Consider the following 24,972-nt stretch of genomic DNA (forward strand, 5'->3'; position numbering starts at 1 on the left):
GATTTGGACAACTTGTGCTCAGAAGAAAGAATAGTAGAATGTTTTTTGGGGTGCCACAGGGGGAAAAAATATCTTCTTTTTTAAAATCAGTGTACCATAGTTTTCCATGGGTAGCACAAAATCATACTGCCTTCCACAAACAGAGAAGTCCATTTCAGTTTATTCTGTTGCAGTATCCTGTATAAGAAGGAAGAAGATGACATCACTATTCCTGGAGAAAATTCAGAATGTTAATTAAAGAAATAGCCTTTTGACATTCGTTCCTTACTTGCTGGAGTTCATGGCAATGATGGTATTTCATGTCATCATTCCAAGATGATCTTTTCTACAAATGCCTTTTTTACTGCTACTAGAGGCACTAAAATTATAAGGAAAGGAGGTACATTGTAGCCATGTGTTTGAGGTTAGAGCGGTGGGATCTCTGTTATCAGGTCACCAGAACCCCCAGAGGATTTGCCTGGCAGCATGGGTTAGTGCTACGCAGACTGAAGGAATGGCATCTGACTGTTGGACACAAGAAATAAGCATTGCCTCTGATCCAGAGTGATTTTTATCCATTCCTGACATGTCCCAGAGGAGTGGGAGGTAGGCAGGCTTTTCTTACACTTGGGCAATGCTCAGGGAATTTGTGATGCCACCCAAGTTAGAGCAGGGAAGGTTGAGCTGTGGAGGGAGACTCTGGGGCTGCTGAGGTCTACCTGAAAGATGAAATAGTAGGAAGAACCAAGGGTGAATCAAATGCCAAGATGCTCAGTGCCAGGGCAACTACCACCAGCTGAATCAGCTTCAACGACGTGGTTCTGGGTCCTTAATCCTCAGCATCCTGCTTTGTCCTTTCTCCTCCAGGGTTGTTTTTCTGGTAGGGAGAGATGAAAATCGTAGCAGGTGCTGAGGAGAGCAAAAGGTCCAAATCCTTGAACTGCCCTGCCAGGCATACCATTAGAAGCCAATGTACAACATAAAGCTGAGGGCCCTGTTGGGTCGTTTTACAGCTCTGTAAAAAGAAATGGATGGACATACGTGGGGATTGAAACTAAATTCTGCTGTCCCATTTGCCACTTTTCTCTACTCTTTCTTCTCTGTGTTAAAAATTGAAGATTGATTTTCCTCATACTGCCGCGTCTGCAGTCTTTGCTAGCATGTAATAGTTACTAACACTTGCACTAGAGCTGGCAAAGAAAATTCCAGCAAAACAGTTCTTTATTAAAATTTGCCAGCTTGTCGAAAGCAAGACATCCCAGAGGAAAGGAAAGGTCTTTCTTATGATGGGGTGACAAGGAAGTGGAGCCCTGAGACTGTTCTTGTCATGCCTCCAGTGAGAATCCCAGCTCTGTTTTAGAGATTAAAGGAAACGCTTGGTCTTGTTCCACACTGAAACCAAACTGGACTCAGAAACATTGGAAATTCAGCAAAATGGAATTACCACTCTCTGCCAAGCCCAAGCATCATATTACAATGTCCAATGTTGAATTAAATGTACAAAAGACTGTATTTTCCAGAAATGCTGGCCATTTTCTTGTAATTAGCAAATTATGGGCTCATTGTACTTCTTTTACTTATCAAGCTGCCAGTGTTGAGGTCTATTTTGTTCCACCCTTCCCTGTCATCACCGATCTAAGAGTTGTTCTTGGCACCAGAGAATCTTAAAGAGTGCTGTCCCCGGCTGCACGCAGGAGGTTGTTCCAAGAGCAGGAACTGGAGCTGAAACAACTCATTGTTTATGTAAAACTAAAAGTTAATTCCTTAGCATCAGCACCAGGCTCTTGTTCCTGAGGCTGAACATGTGTGGACCTGTGCAGACACCGCAGACTGACTGCGGTTTGTTATGTTGGGATATGTTTTTTCCTTTGCTTTTGCAAATAAAAGAATCAACAGCAAACTGCCCTCTGCAGCAGTGGCTCTTGACCTTTTCTGGGAGCTTGGTGGGGCAGCTGGTGGTCCATGAGCTGAACTACACAGACTCAGGAAGCATCAGTTGCTCAGTCAGATCAAGCAGTCTTCCAGGCTATAGGATTTGGTGACTGATCTGTAAGTTCAAGCAGTTTTTTCAGACAAGTTTTTTATGGGTATGGCACATTCACAAGTCAGGTAAGAAAGCAAAAAGACAGTGGTTTAGATGGACAGCTTGGCCAATGAGACTTTCAACTGCAAGGCTTATTTTTAATCAATAGGATGAGTTTAATGCATCTGCCCACTCAAAATGTTCTGATTATGAAACTGTCACATTTTTCACTGCTTGGCTTTTGATTTCTAAGCAAACAAAGCAGGCAGTGTGCACTAATAAAAAGGGGCATAAAAAACAGAAGGATGCTATTGAAGTGTATTCTCCTTAGGACTGTTTCACAATGAAGATTTTATTTTGGCTCTTGCTTTTCACCACTTTTGTTTTGTTTGTTCAGTAATCCCAAACCGTATGTATAAAGACTGATTGACAGAATCCTCTGTGTTTGAAGCAGCTTTCCAATGACTTGTACTCAGGTATAAAGATCTGATGTTCAAAATCTTTAAGAGATGAACTCCTGATGCATCAAATGACAATGTGATTGTCTTTCATACCTGTGATTGAATTTTTAATGTAAATGTCTCATTATATGATTTAAAAGAGACTAAAACAAAAATTTTCACGTAATAGGATATTGACTTCATAAGGTCAGAAAAAATACTGTGAAAAATGTAATACCAAAGGATGTAATCCTTTAAAGCTCATTTATGCCTATAATAATATAATTGAGATTAATAGATTATTTTTTATTAGTCTGTAAGACTGAGAGACTAATAAATATCTGGCAAAGAATGGGGATTTTTGGTTGCAATATTTTGAATAAGGGCACAAAATAGTACAGATTATTTAAAAATATATTTAGTATTTTTGTATAATGCATATTTTTAAAAAATTGATTAATAATAGAGTTCACATCTTCAAAAAATTACAGAGACTTCTCTGAAAATTTAAATTCTTATTCCTTTGGGAATATTCTACAGCATAATGAAGAAGAGGCATTAGCTAATCATATCACAACAAAGAGGAATAAAATGACAACATTTCACTGTGCACTGATATACTTTATTCAGGGCAGAAGTGTGCAGTTTGCATAGCTTAAAAACATGAGCCAAAAGTTACCAAAATCTGTGAAACACTCATTTTTCACTCTCTTCCAATATGTGTATAATTTGAATCAAACTGCTGGAGACAAAATGAGATGGAAAGGCAGAATCTTACAGCTCTCAGTCACATGTCAGCTTCCAGCTGTTACGAAAACTTAGGCTGCTACTGTTCTTGTCTTGGTTGTTTCAGCACAGCCCCATTCCTTCCCAGGGAAATCTGTAATGGAAGCTGTAGTTTTTCCGTAAGCAGACAGTATCACAGCTCAGTTGACATCTGTAACCAAGGGCCTGGAGGCACTTACATGTGGACTGAGAGATACTCTGTACATGATTTAGCATGAAGGTTGCTTTATCTTTCTCCCTGTTTAAACTGCAGGCTAACACATGGAGGAAAGTGCTGCCACTCTGTTTCTCTGCATTCCTGATGACACCCCACATACCAGGACAACCCCCAAACGACACCAACACTGGATGCACCAACTGGGTCTAGGTTTAAAGGTAAGTTGAACAGTATGTCAAATCTTTATATTCTTCCATTTCCAGTCAGCTGGAAGAGACACAAACCAGTCTACTTAGAAAGCGTTGTCAACCAAAAGGTGACCTGTTCTTGAATCTGACCTTTTAGCTCAGCTTTATGGGTGGGTTTGGCTCAAAGCAGTTGTTATGCCCGGGTTGCCAAATTCAAAGAAACAGGTGGATATTTAAGATATTTACTCATGTTATGCTGGAATTCCTTTGCTTTTGCCTGAGGCTCTGCTTTGGAGGCCTTCAAAGTTCAAACTGCTACTCCATTACTGCCTGAAACATTTTGTTCTTACATTTCTCTCCTCTCTTGTGGGAATTAGAGGAACCTGAAATGTTGTCCCTGTCTAGACACAGAGCTAAAAGTAATCCCATGTTTTTGTGGTGCTCAAAGCATCACTGTCTGCTTAGTGTTCAGTGAAAGATGCACAAAAATGAGGAACATACACCAGCACCCTTAGCAGAGACACTCTGTTGAGCTCCCTGTACAACCTACATGAGAAGAGGTCTAGTTGGTGGGTTAATTTAAAAGGCATACAGGAAGCAAACTGGAAAAACCAAGGGATAGATATTTTCCCTTTGTTTTTTGTTTTTTGGGTTGTTGTTGTTTTGGTTTGGTTTGGGTTTTTTTTTGTTTTTTTTGCTTATTTGTTTTCTTGTCTGTAATAATAAGTTATTTTTTCAGTTAGACAAAGTGTGCTCCATAGTGTGGCACACAGTCCATGTCCCCTGTCTGCCTGGACCACACTGCAGCTCCCTTCTGGCCTGTGCTCTGGAGTTTAGCTCCCTTGGAAACCAAATGCACATTTACACTGTTCCTAAAAGCAACAATCATGTTTTATATGGTACTGAACCATATATTTTCATCTTCTTGTTGTTGGAAGAGGCATTATGTAGGATATTTTTCTACTGTACATATATCTACAGAAAACCCTATTTTCTAGGCTTGCATTATTATGTTAAAAATCAGTGTAAGATGAGGATGTCCACACCTCTTAGGTTTAATTCCAAACATTTCCTCTCTGAACCAAAAATAGTTTCATCTTTGTGATAAATCTCACTTGTGAACAATTATCATATTTGTACACACATTTTTTTAACATTAGGCTAAATGCTGAAGGAGCAATATTCCCAGTGTAGAGTCCAAAATATAATAAATAATACATAATTACAAAAAATGACATGCTTATAATTTAAAATTAACCATATGTCATTAAAACAGCCTTTCACTCAGCTGTTATGCAATTTTAGAAATTCTTGTTTCTCGCCCTACTTTTGGGCAATAATCAGGGATCACTTGGTGTTCTGGAAGAAGTAGCTACTACCTTTTCAGCTGAAAGTTGAAGCATTTTCAAGGATGTCACAGGAAATTTTAAATGACACAGCAGCAAGTGGTATTAGATTCTGACGCCATCAAAGAAAAAGTAAGTGATAATTAGGGTGATTGGAGTGATACCTGAACATGGTGTGAAATATGTAGCAAAGGAGAGACCCCCCTTGGAAATGTTTAGGACAAGACAGAATGCTGTTCCTGTCTTCTGTTATATCCAATTTCATATGATTGAAACTGGTTTATTATGATTAAAAAGAGCAGGTGACTGGAAGGCTCTGAGAATATTCTGTTACTCCATCCTTTCTCTGAAATTCAAACAATGTGCTGTACATTTTTAAAAAAGAACAGTTTTCTGTCTCTTGGAAAAAATCTTAAAAACAAATTAAATTTCATTAATGATGCCCTTCCCCTTTAATAAATACATACGGTAATGACTGATTTATACAACAAATCAGATGTGGTGCTGATGGGGGAAGACTCCCAAGTCTTTGTTCTTCTTTCTTAGCAGGCTCTTGGAAAGTTTCATCATTATTGGTTTAAACTCCAAAATTGAAAGTGCCCTAACAAAATACTGATAGAGTTTTGCTTTGCTCGTTCATAGCATATGAGACTATTCTCATTACCTAATATCAGATCTCATTCACTTCTTAGAAAGACAGGAGGTCAGCAGGGATGCAGGCTCTGCAGAAGCAGCATATTTGAGCACATTTGTTCTTTGAGGATCAGCTTGGAGACCCATGACAGCAAGAACCTACAAGATCCTACAAGATCTTTTGGCTAAAATGTGTATGAAAGACTTAACTGAGGATGAAAGAAAGTGGAAGTAGGCACCAGTATTTTCTTACTAGGTAGCTACTGTTGAAACACGTTTTTTCCCTTCATTTGCTGTTTTCAGTCAGCACTTTTGTCACCAGAATAGCAATAATTTCATCCCATAGCATTAGAAGACATTATATATATATATATACACACACACATTATATATATATATATATAAGCTGATACATATATAAGGATGCCACTGTATTTTTGATTTGAAAATAAGCTGGGAATTTCTTTCTATTCTAATCTAGTTCAATCTCCTTCCATATTCTGATCTTCCATATTCTGTGGAAATTTCTTGAAGAATTGTTCTTAAATTTCATTAGAACAAAAAATTAATTTCAATTTCGTTCTCCCATCCAAATTCTCCACTGTGGAGAAAGGAATTAAGGAAAGGTGTGCCAAACACTGAGTACTGTTGGGATTCCAAGTCAGTTAGAGCTGTTAGTGCCTAATTAATCGATAATTTATGCTCTGTGCAATCTCATAGAGGCTAAAATTTGGCTCAGGCTAGTTGGATTAAAAAAAAAAATTAATTTACCTATTATAATATGAAAACATCTACTACTTTTATGCATACAAAACCTACTTGGTTTTATATGAGTTGAGTGCACTGTAAAACAAGGCTAAACTCTTATCCTGGTTTGGCTGACTTCCTCTTACTCTTTCAGAAGTTTCACAAACATTTATTTTCCTGTATCCTCAGAAGACACAGAATATATTGAAGACAAGCTGTCTGGCAGCCAATTTTCCATATTTCCTTCAAAGGGCAAATTTAACTGTCTTCTGCAATAGCAGAGTTGAGGATCTAATGAGGCTCCCAATATCTTTACTCCCTGCTTCCCAGAATAAATAGAAATTTTAGCTAGAGCTAAATAAACCAGGAACTGGTGGCAACTATTGGAATCAGTCTTTCAAAGGAGTGACCTTCCTAACTTCCCCGCATGCTACAGCAAACACAAACATCTTGTCCATGCAGGAAATGTGTCTTAAATCCCAAACGGAAGTAATGTTGCATTTTGGAGACCTGACCTCCACAGACCAATCAGTCACCTCTGACGCAGCGCATGGGAAGGTTCAAATTGCCACAGCTGACTGGCATTTTTGTTACAGACACCCAAAACCAAGTCCTTCTCATCTTCACTCTTTGCTGCCTCTATGCATTTGCCAGAAAGGACATGGACAATCATTCCATTCTACAAGAAGAAGGGAAAGAAAGAACAAATTAAAAATAAGGGATTTACATTCAATCGTAGGCCATGCTTCTGAAACTTTTTCCATGTAATATATCACCAGTAATGACCTATTCAAAATTTTTTAAGTATGGCTCCAAACACAGCTATTAGGGTGTAATTCATATTCAGATATTCATAATTCCATTCAAAGTTGACAGGAGTAGTAGGTGCATTATTCAAAAATCTCTTTTTTACCACTGTTTCTTGTGGGTACATGTTGTCATCAGCATCAACTGCATTACTAAAGGCCACAGAATTTCAAAAGGGGCAGTGCTTCCCTTACGAATCAAAACAAATTATAGCAGGAACTGTACCAGAGGGTTGCAGCATCCCTACAACTACAGTAGCTGCTACTTTCCCAGGCTGTCCTAGAGCAAGACATTTTTCAGTCTTGTAGAGGAGTTCCTGTTCTGCTCGGTGAAGGCTACTGAATAACACTGAATTCCTCAAATAGAAAGTTTGCTTTTCTTTACAGTGCAGGAGGAATTTTAATGTTTCCTCTGCTCCCAGAGGGCTCTCATTTGGGAGGTTCAGTATTCCCAGACACTTCCTCTATCCAAAAGAAGAGTGCAAGGATTTGACCTGCTCTTATTTTCACAACCACTGATTCTAATTCTGTTCCTACAAGGCCAGTAAGACAAACAGTTAAAACAAGGAGATATGAGTTTAGTTAGGAATCTTGTAATTTGCATTTGTGAACCAAATTTATTTCACATAGACAGTGTAAGTAGACAAGAGGCATGTTAAATTTCCTGGATAAAAATGGTACAGAAGTGAAACTTGCCCTTCAAATACCTCATTCCTTTCCCCCACATGAATCCTGTCAATCAACCAGTGATCCCACAGTCCCTGCCAGCTGCCTTCCCCTCACGGCAGTCATTCCTCACCTCCTGGACATCCCAGTGCTGGTGGCTGTTGTCTGTCTCCTTTGTACAGTTTTGAGGGATAACTTTCCCGTGTCTGACATCAAAGCAAAACAGTGGAGCAGAACCAAGCCGGATTTCCTTCATGCTGTTATATTCAAAGTGCTGGAAAAGGGAGACTATGTTTGAACAATGAGGGGAGGACACCCCAATTAATTTTCAAGTGCTAATTCCAAAAATAATTTATTGTACATATTTGTTAAGATGCAACCCAGACATGAAGGATGGAGACTCAACAGTCTTGACCCTGCAAAGCAACACCCCCCCACTAGCTAATTCTGGCAAAACTATTTATATAAGAATTGGCTTTGTGGACTGTAATTATGTATAAAGTAAACCCATACTATAATAAAAATTTCTAGTTTAATAAATATTTGAAGAGAAGGGTGTTCTTGGCAGTGTCCACACACATTGTAGTTAGGAATGTGCCTGCAGCTCATCCTGAGCTCAGTGTGAGCAGAGAAACTTGCTTGGGACTTGGACTAAATATCTGCAGTCGGTCTGTATTCATTTGGTTCAAGTTCTAATGCTTGAACTCACTAATGGCAGCTTGGGAGTCTGTGTGAATTTCCCTCCTGTCTTTGACTCAGTGCCTACACTGCAGTTTTATGCACTAATGGGGAAAACCACCCTCATTATTCTAGAATTGTCATATAGTTTTTATTCCCAGGCTTTTTGTTCTCCAAACACCACCAAATATACTATCAAATATAAACTTAATTATGTCTACTGGAGTGAAGTGTGGCTATCTGGCCTCAGTGACACATGGAACATTGCCATTTTTCAAATGACACTCAGCTGCAGAAGAGTGGGCATCATTGCCTTGACACATGCCTAATTTTGAACATATCAGTATTTACATTAATGTCAACCCAGCCATTTACAGGGTGAAGTGACTGTCTTCTGGGTGGTTCCCTAGGTTGGATACAGTGCCTGTATATATACTATATACTATATACTATATTATACTATATACTATATCTATATTATATATACTATAAGTGTACATTACCTGTGTGAGACTGTCACTGCAATGGGAGAGTTCAATAGAGCCTTCTGCCACGGTGCTTCCAGGTCTGTAATTTGCACACAAGCCAACACCAGTATTGTAAAGCTGTAAGTAAAGGTATATACTGAAATAAATAAAGCACAATCAGATACAAACCAAATATCCTTCAGCTAACTTTTTTATGATTGTATCCCTTTATGATGTGGCACTAGATATTTTTAAGGTCCCTTTTAACTCAAACAATGCTATGATTCTATGGTATGGTTTTGCTTATAATTCAGGCAGTATTTTTTTTCTTTCAGACTACGTCTTGCATATTGATTTTGCAAACTGATCTGATACAATGGGCAGAGTCTCACCAAAGGTCAGTGTAACCCAACGAGTTTTCAGTTAGATACCCACTTCCAGTTTTTATTATTATTATAGTTAAAATAAATTGGTCAAAATTCTTATGCTAAAATTGCACTTCAAGTGGACACTGTCACCAGAAAAAAACGATATTTCAGAAGAAACAAAATGCATGGCAATTCCTGTGATTCACTCTCAGTTCTTACTCTTCTCAAGCAAACTTTGAAAATAAAGAACAGATAGAATAGCAAAAGGACACAGGTACCTGAATACAGGTAGCTGAGTGTGACTTAGCTAGGGAATCTTGTGGCCTTTTTGGGGGAAAATGCTTTCCAGTAGGGCTGCCTGGAATGAACTCATATTTTAATGAATTATAATAATCAACTTACGTATTTAAAAAAAAACAACATTGAGACTATTGCCTCCTGTAAATAGCCAAAGAACCACTATTGCTACCACCTCTGCCCTTGGGGAAGTGCAGGGCTGAAGAAATGCTTATTTGTCTTCATGAACATAGGTCAGCATAGAAATATCTCAGCTGCTGTTGTGGTTGCCAGCTTCGTGAGGCAACACAATTCTTCTGCTTTACTAATGGCATCTAAAAAAATGTTAGGATTCTCTGATCTGTGACTCTGAACTGAGTCAGACAATCTGGGCTCAGCTCCTGGCTAGCACTCCACATTTGTGTGAGAATTTGGATCAGCTGTTTGTTTCCTCTGTCCTTTTCTTTCTCCTCCCGTCCTTGCTGCATTGTCTGGTTGGACAATCAAAGCTGCAGAGCAGGAACAGCCACTGACTCTATGCTCACTGAGTAGTTACTACATGGAAGTGATTCTGGGATCTTTGCATGATGCAAAACCACCAGTCCTTCTTTTATACAGTGTTTTCTTACCTTGCCAGAGAATCTTGGTGTGTCTTCAGGTTGGGAGAGCTCAGGGTACACATTTGATATGAACCACTGGAAACTTCTACAGCCCAACCTCTTCTGTAGCTGAAGGCGCTCACTGCAGTCTGGCTTCTCTGCCTGTATGGAGAAAGTACAGGGGCAACAAGGTTAAAAGTATATTTTTCCTAAAGATGCTAGTAGTGAAAATTAATACATAGGAATTATTGCTACCACCTCTTCTATCCTTCATGTTACAGAAATTGATATATATCTCATGAGTACATAAAGAAGACCAGCTATAGCCTTCCTCCAACTCATGATAAAACAGCATTTAGTCTGGCATTGTGATGGAAGTAAATATTTTAGAAGTAGCATAGGCTGAAAGTATTTCCTCTTAAATTATTATTATACTGCAAGACAAGTCAATCTCTGTCATCTTTTAAATTAAAAAAGTTAGGGCCAAGTTTGATACTTGCACTGAAATCTGTGGGATTGTATTAAATTGTAATTCAGTAGAGAATTTGCCTCACTGATTTAAAATTCAATTTCTTGGCCTTTAACAGCCCAAGTTCCCCACCTATTGTGAGTCCTAGGATGTAAATACTGATAGAATTTAGCTCAAAATACAGTCTACCACATTATTATCTTATATTTCCTAAATCTAGTAAGTGAATGTATTTTGTGGCTATAAAGACAAAAAAACCTTTCCTGTGATTTATGTATTTTCTTGAACTATATATACGCAATATCAACTCTTACCCTTCCTGGCAGCAACTCTTCTGAAAAAAAAACAAGTGCCTTCAACCCTTGCAGCAGCAATGGGCATCTGCACTGCCTGAATGTTTGACTCTCTGAATATTTGAGGATATTCATCGCTGAAGATGACCAACAGGGTTCTGAAAAGCTGAAAGCAGGTAAGTGTCTAATCCTTCAGTGTAAAAACCACAAAAAATACTTCTCTAAATAAATCTCTCAGTGCCCAAATACTAAAAACATCTCATCACCCTTAAGAGTCTCCTCTTTCTTGTCAGCAGTAGATCTCCCCCTTCACATTTCTACTTTTTAAAATTGCAGTTTTGGATTCCTGGAAACTGGTCTGGATTCCTATGCCAGAAACTAAAATGGGTAACATAAGCAAAAAAGTGCACACAACTTTTCTTCAGACCAGCTATTTGTCTGCATCCATAAGAAAGAAAAAGGGACTTTGTGACATGCCTGGAGGACACTGACAAATGAAGGGCCTTGGAGATGAAGGGAGAGATCTGAAGGCAGGGGTCAGTCATGCCATGCAGCACTGTTTGCCAGCCCTTGAAAGCTGCACAGACAAAGCTCACCAGTTGCAATATGATAAAGAGACCCTCACAGTATAGTTTCAGTCATCAATTCAATAAGCCTTTCAATGAAGATCAGCAATTCATCACCACAGAAACCTGTCCTCAAGAGCTCTTCTTGGAAAAGAGAAATAGAGAAGTAAATACTTCCCATAAACAGATTTTTCCTCAAGAGACTCTTCTTTGGCTGAAGAAGTCTATGGCAGTAAATCTCATTTTGTGATACTAGTTACAGTTGGAATTTGACGCAAAATAAAAAAATGTAAATAATGTAAAGAAAATAATTCATTATCACTGCAAAGAAATCTGAAAGGACACTGTTAAATAAATTTAAAAAGCAACAAAAAACAGACGATAAAAGGGGGAAAAGAGGTGGTGGCTGACACAGTAGAGAGCTGAGAAGAGCCTTATTATCTGCATAAATGCTCCCGCCACAGGCATCCTGTGCAGGATGCGATTCCAACCATAAAACGGGAAGACTTAAAAAGCAACGGCGATCATTACTTATTTTCTGCAGTGTGCAATGCCGGCGGTGAAAGCTCGTGGAGATTTTTGTGGTGGCCAATAGGTGGCCCCGCTCACCCTCCCAGGGCCATAAATCCCCGCGGGGCCCATCTGCAGCTGAGCGGCAGTAATGTCATTGCTCGCTTGTGGCTTTTGAATAACATCCCACTGCATTGACACACTGAAAATATTGGCTGTGAAAGAAAAGAACAGAGAAAAGGGCCTTTTATGTTATGGTGTGCTGAGCACAGAGATCATAAAATTGATCAGTTGAAGGAGCATCATACTTGGGATTACTGAAAGTATTCTAGCTAGAATAAATTCTCAGGCAAAAGGTCATATTGCTTAGAGCTAGTAAACTGTACCATTGAGGGATGTATTTTTTAGTACAGAAAAATTGCTTCTAAGTTGATAAGAAAGGCCTTCAGGAAATTATTAAATGATTTAAAGACCTAACTGCTCATCTTAAAAGACAGCCTAGGAACCTCACAGTGGTGTGGCTGTAACCCTTGTGAGCCAATGGATGAACTTCTGGACAGTGGAGTTCAAACCTACAACACAGATGAGGAGGGTGAAGCTTATTTAAAAAGTGAAAATGGAATTTAAAAAGGAACATAATTGCCTCAGACTCTAGGATTAGCATAGCAGATCCACTGGTGAAATGTGAGGAGGTCAGATAGGTGATAGGAGAGAAGCCACACAGACACACAGCTCTTTTTTAGTCCCCCTCTATGATGCAGCTCCTGCTGGATCTGTCTTGCTTAGACAATGCCAGCACTGCAACAACTAAAACATGCAGGACTGAAATGCAAGAGCAAAACTGTATGGAAAGGTTTGTGCAGCACCTACCCATGCTCTGCCTCACTGTTTTCAGTGAAAATTTTTCTTCTTAAAACCATGGCATTATGAATTTAACAAGAAGATGAATTACGTGTTTTCATTAACAACTGCTCACAAGTTTTTCCACTGCCTTGTAGACAGGACACTGTTACAAGAAAAGGTACTGGAGCCAGAACATTCCTGAAAACTGCAGCAACATTAACAACTTCATGTTAACAACATTAACCACAGCTGCATGAATCCCAATAAACAAACATCCACATGGTTTGTAACACACAGGATATACAGTCCCGTGGCAGATCCTAATCTGCAATGCATTATACAGTGGTTTAAAAACAAGTGTGGCTGTTCTGTAGTTGCTGGATGGTGTGTAGCCTGATCAAGTGGGGCTGTGTGCCAGGGCTACACCACACACCTGGCTGCAAGCCTTACTTAGTGTACAGTCTGCTGGGAACCCAAATCCCCAGAGGTTGGGCTGCTGCTTATGTGATGCTGTTATTGAGAAAGTAACTTGTAAATAATGACTATGGTGAGATCTGACTTTCTCAATGACTTCTGGACATCTGTTCCAGTTGCTTTGCTGTTCATGGAAAAAAATATCTTTTCTGCCACTTGAACACTCAGATATGTTCCCTTCCAGTAGGAGAGACACTACAGTTTGCCACATGCCCATGAATATTACTGAATATCCTCATGAATCCTATGAGGAGGACCTTCAGTAGTGAAGAAGGAATCCTCTAGAAGGGCCATTTGAGCATACAGTGCTGCTAGCTTCCACTTCAGGTGGACTGCAACCCTCTGTGTACTATGAGTGGAAAAATAAATCACAGCTTGTAGGACAAGCTGAAGAAGGAAGCATTTGGAGAAGGAGCCATATACTCTAAGAAATTTGATAATGTCAGCAAACAACACCTAGTCACAAGTTTCTTTCCATCCTCCTAAAACAGTTCTTCCACTGGATTTAATAATAAGACTCCACAGCACCATGTGCATTGAATGTTTCACTGCACACAGACACCTCCACCCCATTTCTCCCTTCACCTACCTCAACACAGACTCCTTCCCTGAGAAACAAACCACTACAGATTACTTTACCTTGCTGATTAAGAAAGCCACTGTGTCATGCTTGTAGAAGTTCTCTTTAAAAGAGCCCAGCCAGGTCTCTGCTATTCGGATTTTGTTCCTCACAATGGCCTCTTCATAGGAGAAAGCAGGGGGAAAGTGATTTCGATAGAGGTGCCCAACTCGGGAGCATGGAATAATTTCTACAGAGCCACCACAGAGCCAGGTCTGAAACACAGGTGAATGCATAAAAAGAAATTACCTAATGTAGATTATCTAAAAAGGAAAAGCTTCTTTACCTTAGACTCCACCAGGAAATCCTACTCTGCATATTGCTGGAAACAAGAGCATTGTTATGTGCTCCTTCAGGCACTGTTCTCCACAGATACAGAGACACAGAGTAGATACTGGGCAAGGCAGACCTTTGATTAGACCTAGGATAGCTATTTACATGCTTTTATGTTTTTCTGTGAACAGTCTAGTGTAGTGAAGAGATCTGGGGGCACACCTTCTTCTGTCTGGGACATTAAAGACTCTATACCCTTTGTGTCTGCAATTTTCATTGCTTTTTAATATTAGTTACTCTCTGTATTCAGCAAAAATCAATGCAAGCAATTTAATATTAAAACTCTGGTACTAAAACCACAGGTTGGCAAAGAAATAAAGCTACTCTCCCTTTGGGGCATGTTACATGCCAGAAAAGAAGAGGCTTTCAGAAAGTGCCAAAACCAGTGACTCTGTCCTCAGGCAGATTGTGATAACCAGTGAAACTTCCTTATCCTGACATAATGCTCTTATCTCACAGCAGCTGCATATTTTTATATAGTTCTGAGACATCACAGGGCATGGGGATAAATTTCTCTGAGAAAGTTATATTCTCCATACCCCAAGATGTTTTGCACTTAAATGCTCATATAAATTGCTTTTTGGCTTTTCATTCAGGTGCCTTAAAAACCCAATAGTTACCATAGGTTGATGTATTAATTAAGATTCTTACCCTTATAGATAGCTCCAAATTTTCTGCTCCCCATGTGGTCATGTCAGAATCATAAGCTCCAGTGTTTTGGAAGTAATGTCGATCCATGGCCACAACTGCACCAGCTACCACAGGACTCCTGTGTAGAAAACAGTCTGGAGGTTAACACCTTGAGTTTGGGACAGTGAAGTATGTGAGGGGTGATAATCCCATCATTTATATAGAGACAGCATTGCAAAATGATTGAATACTACTCCATATAAACTCGAATGAGTTGATTATCTAATCAAAAGAAAGAACAGCTGGGTTGGGAAGGGAGCCACGATCAGAATCATCAAATAAGGCTCAGAACAGTGGGAAATGTTACATGCATGTATGCCCAAAACAATAGAAAAACAGATGAAGATTAAGATGTCTGTTTTAACTCTGCATGATCCGTCTTTTTCTTTCCCTGCAAACCTCCACACCTTGTCTGGTCAGGTTGTATCCTGCATGTGTCAATGTGTGGAACATATTTGTCATGTTGAAAGTGTAACAGCGGTCTTGTTAGAATGATTACTAAAGGTCAAGCAAACTCAGTGTAAACCAAAAAAACTTATCCCTCCAAAAAACATTAGCCAAAAAAATATGCAAGTAACCACATCTCTCTTCTTTTAGATGGAAGGTGACCCAAATTGTACAGTTTTGCTGCTGAGCTGAGGGGAGGCGTGATGACTGAAGGACTGTTACCTGATAGGGCTGATGGGAGACTGTCGTACCTTCTCTTCATGCTCTGGCACTGGTTCCCAATGAAAATTTAGTTTCCAATCAAAAACACCTCGATGCAGGCCCACAGAGTGATAGTACTGAAAAGTCTTCCAGTCTATGACATCTATGACAGGTGAGACGACACTGTTTCTGAAAAAGACAATATCATTTATAGAATCACAGGATACCAGGTTGGAAAGGACCTCAAGGCTCACCAGGTCCAGCCTTTCTTGACAAAAGCACAGTCTAGACAAGATATCCCAGCACCCTGCCCAGCTGAATCTTAGAAGTGTGCAGTGCTGAGGAAATCACCCCTTCCCTGGGGAGATTATTCCAGTGGCTGATTGTCTGCATTGTGAAAACTTCCCTTGTGTCCAGTTGGAATCTCCTCAGGAGTAACTTTTACCCATTACCCCTCATCTTTCCCATGTGACTCACAGTAAAAATGGAGTCTCCATCTCCTTGGTAGCCACCCTTTAAGTACTGGAACATGCTGATGAGCTGCCCCCTAAGCCTTGTAACAAAGCCAAAGCACAAAGTTCACTACTCTGTTGGTAAACAGTGGTTCTCCTGTTTGACACTGTCAAGCACAAGCACCCCTCTCTAGATGCTGAGTGCCCTTATCTTTCCTGCTGATAGAAACTCAGTGCATGGGAATGGTGAGCCTGCAGTGAGGAATCTAACTATCAATAATTTATTGATAACCTGTACCTTGTATTGTCATTTAAAGCTATTCAGGTGTTGGCTGAGTTAACCATCAGGATTCTTATAAAGCTGTTTCACACAGAGCCCCCAAACTCTGATGTTATAGCCTGTGCATGGATCCAAAGTTTATAGCAAAATATTTTTTTTGGTCTCTCACACTTTACCATCCTTTGATTTTCCTGCAGAAGTTCCTCACAGTTCATGAGTTTGTCACTTCAAGCCTCTGAAGAGTGCACTTACCCTTATTTTGTTACTGCAGGTTGTTTTGCAAAAACTTCTATCACTTTGAGTTCATAAGCCAGTTTCTGTTTCGTGTTTTATCAGAACCTGCAAATGCTCTTTCAAAGGCATTGTCACAGTGTGGAATCGATTTTCAAGTGCCAGAACAGAGCCATTGCACTGCAAGCAGCTATCTTCCAATTAATTTCTAACTTGAGTTAAATTTAGATTAGTCTGAGAAGAGGTATTAGACATTTCTACATAGCAAACATGTCATGGTATTTCACAGTGTGCTTGCACATCATTTTAGAATTAACTGGTAATTCAGAAGAGCAATCAGTTTTCCTTGTTTCCAGGCCAACAATGTATCACATTTGGAAATTTTCAGAGTATAAATGCAATGGAATTAGGGAGTGCAGGAAAAACAAAGTGTTGAAGAACAGCATTATCCAGTTCTTCTCTGTTGCAGAAAAAGAATAGTCTCTGCTCTCACTGTAAGGACTTTCCTACAGAAAGGAGGTCCTCTGAGGAAAAATCAGTAACATTCACTTGGGATTAAAGTACATGGAAAAAATTAATCTTTTTCTAGAGGAAGAGTATCCATATACAAAATTATTTTGGCAAAAATAAATCGTGTTAAAACCAAGAGAGAGAAATGAAATGACCAGTTTTGGCCAGGAGTAGGTTTAATGTCCTCTTTTAAAAAATTACATGATGGTTAGAGATCACTCTTGGGAGAAATATGCTTCAAATGTAATATTATCTAGAAAGAAAGGTATTCTCAGAAGACTCCAATGCAGTGAGCCATTTGCACTTTTCCATGGCAGAAACCAGAACCAGCTGAGGAAGACAGCAGGTCTGGGTGATGTTAATCAGAGATGATCATCTCTGCCTTGATGATCAGTAGAGTAATGTCTTTTCAGTATCAGGGTGGGGGAAAAATCCAAATTTTGTTTTATCACAGTTGTCATTTTCCTGTAGATAATTTTAGAAGCACATGGAAAACCAGACTACTGATTGCCAGTGAATTGCATGAAGATATATTATGCAGAGGAAAGTGTTAAATTGACTCCATTATTCCTTTGCTTCCAAAGAAGAGCAGACTCTCTATGATGAGCTAAAGCCAGAAAGATTTAAAATAGAGAAATATTTCTTCATTCGGGTGTAAAATAAGTACTTGTAATATGTAATAATAGTACTCTTAGACACAAGTATTTGCTTTATAAATAGATGAGAAAATGTTATGGTCACATCCAACATTTGTAGTCATACACATTAAGGTAGTGATTTGCTCTCATTCACCCACAGGACTCAGAAAGAAATGGGAAAAAACTACTAAAAATAATGAAACTTATTTTCCTGATGATTCCTCTGTGATACATTTTTTTTTTTTTAATCCAGGACAGGAGCACACACCTGAAATTCAAGCCAGCAGCAGCCTTCCTACTGAGAGCTGTATGTAACCTTTACTCACTAACAGGATGAGAAGTAAAATATCTGCATCTAAAAGGTAGTGTCCTAATGGACTCTCACAATCATGTTTCCTCTTTGATATGCTGAGCAAAATGCAGCTAACAAGTTAAATGGATCTTATGACTAAACTTCAGAAGAATGAAAAGTCACTATAATTATAATTTCTACTGCCTGCTGCATTCTGCAGTGGATGATAATCTCTGACAACTGTCTGGTTAGGGATGTAGTTGAAGCTGTGCTTCAGTTTGTCTCTGCATGCTGAAATGCATGCTATCTATTGCAACTTGTCTATTCATTCTCATCCAGACAGGACTGAGAAACTAATGACCTAAGAGTAGTTTATATTATAATTTCTGAGTCAAGAGGGATATATTATGAGGGAGTATTTGAGGAGGCAATGTAGACTAAACCATTCAAGAAACCCTCACCATAAAGACTAAACTATATACACACATCCAGGACAGCTTAGACAGAAACAATGCAGCTACTCAGACTTACACACTGTATTCTAGATCAGATGATCCAGACACTTCAGACTCTCCTACATTTTCATATTCAGCCATTTAAAACCTTTTTTAGATCCACCTTAAATTTGTTGCCACTATAAAACTCCAGGTCAGTGCAATTCCTTATAAGAGTAAGTACCACAGTAGTAGTTCCTGTTGAAATGTCTGTGGGTTTAATGCATTATTTTGCTCTGCTTGTTATTAGGCATTGATTCTCCAATGCCATTCAAGAAAAAATACCTGCAGTGTAATGTATTGGATTCAGATGGTTTGGATACCAAAAAATTATCCAAACTATCTGCAAATTATGACATGGAAAAGCACAGTGTTTAAGATAGCTGAAAATAACTCACAATATAGGTCACATTCTACCCTGGCTACATTCAACCATAAACCAGAACAAAATAAAATCTAATCTCCTTTCCCACAAAATTGTATGATACAAATTGATAACTGTGTCTGAGAACTATTACTCTAGTAGCTCTTTCAGAATGCCAGTATTAACAGTTTTCAAGAGCATGTGTCTAAGTGTAATATCAGATCTTCACTTGGTACAAACTGGTGTAGCTCTGCTGAAATCAATAGAAACACACATTTTAAAACTTCGAATACAGGGAGTGTCTTTCTGAACTGAATCAGGGGAATCCAGTAAATTTATCTCATGTACAAATTGGTCAGTGTCCAACTTGCATCTTAATCAAGCCATGCTTTACCTATCCTTTGCTATTAATATTTTTTTTTTTAATAAAAGATCTGTTTTCTGCATATACAATGATGGTTTGATGTTTGTGTTGTTCTAAATACAAATCTGCTGTGGAAGATGCTCTTAGTGATTCTTTTTGGTTTTAACTTGGTACCTGGCAGACAGTCAGGAGCTTCTTGGCCCTTCGAAGTGAAACACACACTGGTAAACTATGGCTAATTTTACTCTGTGAATCCAAAGTAAAGAAAAAACAGGAAATTCAAATGCAACTAGCAGCAAGGCTTTGAACTTTTTGACTAATTTGTGAATATTTCAAATGCTTGGAACGCACATGAACTACAAAAGGTCACAATTCCATGAAAAAGAGCAACCCAAACAAGAACAATTTCCTGGTTTGGGGTTTCTCAACCAAATACAATTGTGAATTAGATGCCTTCCCATGACCCTTTAGGGTGGCCATGGACATTGTGTTCTTTTCTGTTTTTAGAGTAAGTAACATGAGGAGAGGAAGATTTAATTAACTCATCTGTTTTGAAGTTTTAGATACACTGGGTTTTGGAAGATATTTTTATTTATTTATATTGATTTTCTTTTTCTGGGAAGGGAACAGATTTTAATCTGTTTAAATCCCCCTTTAAAAAAAGAGGAAAAGTAAAAATTATGAAAATAATGTATTTTTCTTAAGAAGTTTAGGAGTAGATCATTCCCTGCAAAAATTAGACAGCTAGGAAATCCAGGCAATCCAAGTTCCCTGGCTCTACATATAGCCAAAACTTCAGTATGTAATGGAGAATCCAACCTGGTTCCAGGGCATGCTGCATGTTCAACACCTTGCTGGCTGGCTGAAGTCTTTAGGGAAACAGAAATGTAGAACATTTGAAATTAGATAGTGTTAATCAAAAGATAAAAAGTAGTGAGCAGGAATGGTAAAGTGATCAGGTAATGATATAAAGGTTTACTTAAATACTGCCTTACAGACCAACTCCAGAGTAACCTGGGCATATGAACTGCCTTCTGGAACTGATGGATTATTCATATGCTACATACTTCAAGTGCTAAGGGAATGCTTTATTTAAAAAAAAAAACAATCTTTCAAACCCATTTTCAAATTTGTATGTGGAGTACCAAAACCTGTAGTAGTTACTAATACTTTTTAACTCCAGACAAACAGGTCACTGTGCCAGGAATCATACCTAAATCCTCATTACTTCTACTTTTGGCAGGAATATTTGCTTTTGAATTTAGGGTCTCATCTTCAGTCTCTTTACCACAACTTCTTTAAAATAGGTCAACTACTGAGCCTAATCAACAGTGAAAGATCTTAAAGAGATAGTGTATCTTCACATAGCATACTGTGTAAATGCAGAACATTAATTTGCTGAATTTGAAATGACTATTACTGTGAAATGGAGGATGTGAAAGGATAAGGAAAAAAGAGAAGTCCCAGGAAGCAGGCTGTTATATGTGAAGTATGTAGAAGGTTTCCAAAAAGAGGAAAGTAGCAGGGAAATGCCTGTTCAGATGCTGCATGAATAACATCATGAATAACATCATGCTTCTCTGAGCACATGAGAAGGTAGAAAACAGATGGCTTATGTATTTGGTAGCTCAAAAAGCTGGGGTAAGTGGGCCACTGAGAGGTAGAGAATCAGATGAAAAGAGATGGAGCTGCTCTACTTTAGTGTACAGTATTTCCCTTATTTAATGTATTACCATAATAATAGAACCACACAGAAATTTTCTGGACAGCAAAACTGTTTCTATCTCCATATCTACATGCAGAGACTCACACTCACTCCTGGATGGGAGCAAACAGCAAATGAGATACCTTTCCACTGCTATGGTGTTTTTCTTTTAACATATATTTTAATGTAGTGCTGATGTATGTGTATTTCTTATTCTGTTTTACAGCATTTTCATTAAAGATTAGTGACCCAGAATCACAGAGTTAAATAGAGGCACTTTGAATTTTAGAAACTAGGTAAGTTTCTTTTAATAGTATTATGGGCTTCTTGTTTCCTAATGTAATATTTGTGCTGTAGTACAGGCAGTGCACCAGCACAGAGGGAAACTGCTATTGCAGTGTGGAGTGGAGGACAGGTGCTAAGGGCCTTCCCAGGACACCTCTCTGACACAGTTATGGTGCCCATGCCTTTTTTAGAGGTAGAATTCCTTGTTAAGGACATAATCAAGGCTAATTTTGTTTTTATACAATTTTCTCATGAACTACACTTCGGATCTTTTTTAATAAGTCATCCTCCTTCAGCGTGGTCACTGTTTTTTGGGTAAAGGAACAGCCTTTTTAAGGCTTCATGGTGCAGTTTGTTATATGCTCCCTCTCCCTTTCACTGCTTTTAGTCTGAATACAAAATAGCAACCATCTCCTGCAGTCTCCTGAAAAAGGCCAGCACCTCAAAAGTTGACTGTAATAATGGCCCAGTTGCATTAGTGTGCACCATGCTACTCACTAGGAATTAGCTTGGAACACAGAGAGTTGTCAAATTCAATGATCCCTGAGGCATCTCATCTAGTTTTTTAGTGCTGTCCAGCTACCTGCAGTATTCATCCTTGAATAACCAAAATGTCAGGAGATGCTTTACAAACCACTGAACCGTTTTCCATGCAACAGACTAAGCTGATGCATGGCTTCCAAATCAATTTGTTAAGTATGGTTCACAAGACAAGTCCCAAATATGGTGCCCATAAAGGCATGTGTAGTGATTTTAGAAACTGGGGGAAAATAATTTTCATTGTGCTAGTCTGCAGGAAGATGAAATCTCATCACCAAGAGCTAGTCAAGTATCTGCCAAATATTTCCATACCTGTAAAATCTGTATAATTTTTCTCCTATTTGCCCTGTCTGTCATTACCATAGGCTATTCAAAACTGGGGTGTCTCCCTTTCTGTGTGTACGTTCAATTCATTGTGAATTCTCAATTTGAGCACAGACTTCTTGGTGTTGCTGTAAGACAGTCACAATAGTAGTGGTAGATGTGATCAGGAGTCTAGAGAACTAGGCCTAATTGCAATTTTCAAAGTTAAAATCTCCCTCCACTAAATCTCCACTAAGCTCCTGCAGAGGTTTGAGCTTTGGAAAGGTTTCATTTCTCCTTGCCAACAAACAATTTGCTCACTCACTCACTCACTCACTCACTCCAGGTGATTAAGTGTTTTCCCATCCTGTCTCTCCTGCAAAATGTATGAGTTGCAGCTTGATTGGTACATTAAGAAGAGGAGTGATGGATACTTCACCAGTTACTGTAAGCTTTTTTTCTCTGTACTTTCCTCATTTGGAGAGTCTCAGGGAGTACACATGATTCAATTTAATAGCTCCTTAACTGCTAAATGAAGCCAAGTTGACTATGCTAATGCTTTATATTTCCGTAGTGATCTCCATGCAGGCATTACAAGTTATTGGGGAAAAATAACAAATTAACTTTCTTATCAGGTCGGCATTATTATAGTTTAGCTATATAAACATAACTATACATAGTTGTGTATATATAGTATAGAAATTATAGTTACTATAGTGTTAACCCTTCTGCCCCTGGCAGGTGGGGTTGGAAGTAGATGATCTTTAAGGTCCCCTTGAACCCAAACCATTCTATGATTCCATTATTCTATTATCACCATTCTTCACCTGGGGAAAGAAGGACAGTAAGGGGAGTGATCTCCTAGATGCCTTAGAGCACATCTTTCCCACATCCAGGTTCTCTACGTGAGCAGTGATGAAGCTTCCAGGGTCTTACACAGTGACTGATACAGCACACAGAAAGGGATGGTTTAGACCACACTAATATCCAAACATCCTTCTACTTTGCTCCTTGGATCAAATTAGCCATTAGCTAACTCAGTTTTTGCTCTCCTGAAGGAATGAATGAGCATATGAGCCCTCTAGGAGAAGATAATCCCTTTTTCACCCCCTGATGATAGTGCTATATAAATGTCAGAGTAACAGTAGACCTGGTGCTCTGCAGTCTCTTGGCAGGGATAATTTTTGACAGTAAATAGCTACAATTGGAGGAGGGCCCTAATTTCTCTCTTGCCACTGTAATTCCCCCTTCACTATATCTCTCCTCTGAGAACTTTTATAACTCTTAAATTCAGCAATGCAATATTGAATGATTAGCCAGTTGATACAGGTAAGAGTTTTGCATGAACATCAACAGCAGACCACAGCTCAACGCAGAAGAATCATGAAGTAAATTCATAATAAACCATCCAATAAGCCAGCAGACAAAAACTGATCTGCTTTTCCAAGGAGGGTCTTTTAGAAAAGAATAGTCTTGACATCCTAGGGCAGCATTACTCTTGCTTGCAGTATTTTTAATGTTTTCATCTGAATGCTATAATAATTTCTAAAAACTGAAATTAATTCTCTTTTAAGGAAACATAATCAGCCATAAAAGCAGTTTGTTCCAGTGTTTGGAAACAGCCTTTGAAGGTCTCTAGCATGACAGTTTAGCAGTCTGGTAAGAGTTTTAAAGATGTGCTTTTTCTTTTACTCCCTGAAGCAATTATTAATTTTTTCCCAGATGGATTATGGGTAATGATAGACAAGTTAAAGTACAAGTTTTTCTTTCAGAAAAGCCTCTTTAAAAAAGAATTTACTGCAATGTAATTCTTGAAACGTTTTCAGTGATTTAATCTTGTTGAAGGACTTGGGGACTACACAGATGAACTCAGCTAAACATGAAAGACTCAGAAAATCTGTATCTTCCTCTGTCAGTTTGGTGTCAGTGAAAGAACGTGATTAGCTAGAAATGTCTAAGTTGCTCAGAATGTCTGTTTTTCCTGTGGAACAGAGACAGTACAGGTGACATAGGTATGTAGCCAAGCTGGCTCAGGAGGACAATGCATTTTATCCTTAGCTTCATGACTGAGGCAGCTAAAAAGCAAAAATAATGGAGTCTAGCAATAGTGTCTCTGGTGGACGTTTGCCAATTTCCAAGCAGTTTGAGACTGCAACTTTTTATCAGACCACCAGGAAGCTTTCTTGTAGCTCTAACTGGCTCCAAACTCTGACAGCTCAGCAATGCTGTGTGTGAAGGGAGGGTTATCAGCTGTCTGACCTATCCTGCTACCCACATATCACAATGATGCATGTGGTGATAAAGTAGAAAAATAAAAGCGATGTGACCAAAAGGGAGAAGTCAACCAAGAGAGGATAAAATAAATACTCAGCTCTTTCCAAGTACATTTTTTCCTCTAGAAGTTAGCACATGCAGGGAGCTCAGAGGTCATGGGGATATTTACCTGTTGCTGGACAGCCTGGCTAGGAGGGGCTCCAGCCAGCCCTGCTGACACTCACAGTGTGAATCCATGAAGACAAGCACATCCCCTGTTGCCCGTGCAGCTCCCAGCATCCGACCTCGGATGACTCCAAGCCTCTTGTTGCTCCGAATGAGTTTCACTCCATCCAGCTTGGAGATGTATTCACTCAGGGCTGACTTCAGGGGCCCTGTCAGAAACAGAACAGTCACCAGAATGTCTTAGGTTTGATTCAAAATGTTACAGGAAAGCAACAGGTAGGGGAAGATGCTGCTTCCTGCTGGTAAAATGTTTTGGGGGCATTTGTTTTACATGGCCAAGGAGGCCGTGTTCCAAATATTTCCACAACAGCCTCATGTCAAAGAGAACTTGAGACTAATGGAAACTGAGATTCACGAGGTGTGAAGCTACTGCTGTGGGAAACTTAATATCCTCCTCTCTTGTTTTCAGCA

The 24,972-nt window shown here is 39.0% G+C and overlaps 1 protein-coding gene and 1 long non-coding RNA gene across 4 annotated transcripts in view; one reads left to right on the top strand and one right to left on the bottom strand.

Moving 5' to 3' along the window:
- Nucleotides 1-3,042: 3,042 nt before the first annotated feature.
- The window catches only part of GALNT15 (polypeptide N-acetylgalactosaminyltransferase 15), a 28,358-nt gene continuing 6,428 nt past the window's right edge, over nucleotides 3,043-24,972 (bottom strand). For both annotated transcript variants that reach the window (XM_071735571.1, XM_071735572.1), the window contains exons 4-11: nucleotides 24,506-24,710; nucleotides 15,626-15,793; nucleotides 14,918-15,035; nucleotides 13,954-14,148; nucleotides 10,190-10,321; nucleotides 8,953-9,054; nucleotides 7,905-8,045; nucleotides 3,043-6,978 (exon numbers count right to left, since the gene is read on the bottom strand). In XM_071735571.1, the coding sequence (XP_071591672.1) occupies nucleotides 6,832-6,978; nucleotides 7,905-8,045; nucleotides 8,953-9,054; nucleotides 10,190-10,321; nucleotides 13,954-14,148; nucleotides 14,918-15,035; nucleotides 15,626-15,793; nucleotides 24,506-24,710 (1,208 nt within the window). In that variant the 3' untranslated portion in view covers nucleotides 3,043-6,831. The remainder of the gene's footprint in view (nucleotides 6,979-7,904; nucleotides 8,046-8,952; nucleotides 9,055-10,189; nucleotides 10,322-13,953; nucleotides 14,149-14,917; nucleotides 15,036-15,625; nucleotides 15,794-24,505; nucleotides 24,711-24,972) is intronic.
- LOC139792373 (uncharacterized) lies at nucleotides 3,528-24,512 on the top strand. 2 transcript variants are annotated; one of them, XR_011724232.1, is made up of 6 exons: nucleotides 3,528-3,603; nucleotides 9,252-11,097; nucleotides 15,554-15,776; nucleotides 17,969-18,077; nucleotides 21,161-21,230; nucleotides 23,637-24,512. It is a non-coding gene; the product is annotated as an uncharacterized lncRNA (long non-coding RNA). The 2 variants fall into 2 exon arrangements; XR_011724231.1 differs by lacking the exons at nucleotides 21,161-21,230; nucleotides 23,637-24,512 and having other exon boundaries at nucleotides 17,969-19,827.

Source organism: Heliangelus exortis, chromosome 2 (assembly GCF_036169615.1).
Source record: "Heliangelus exortis chromosome 2, bHelExo1.hap1, whole genome shotgun sequence".
Classification (NCBI taxonomy): domain Eukaryota; kingdom Metazoa; phylum Chordata; class Aves; order Apodiformes; family Trochilidae; genus Heliangelus; species Heliangelus exortis.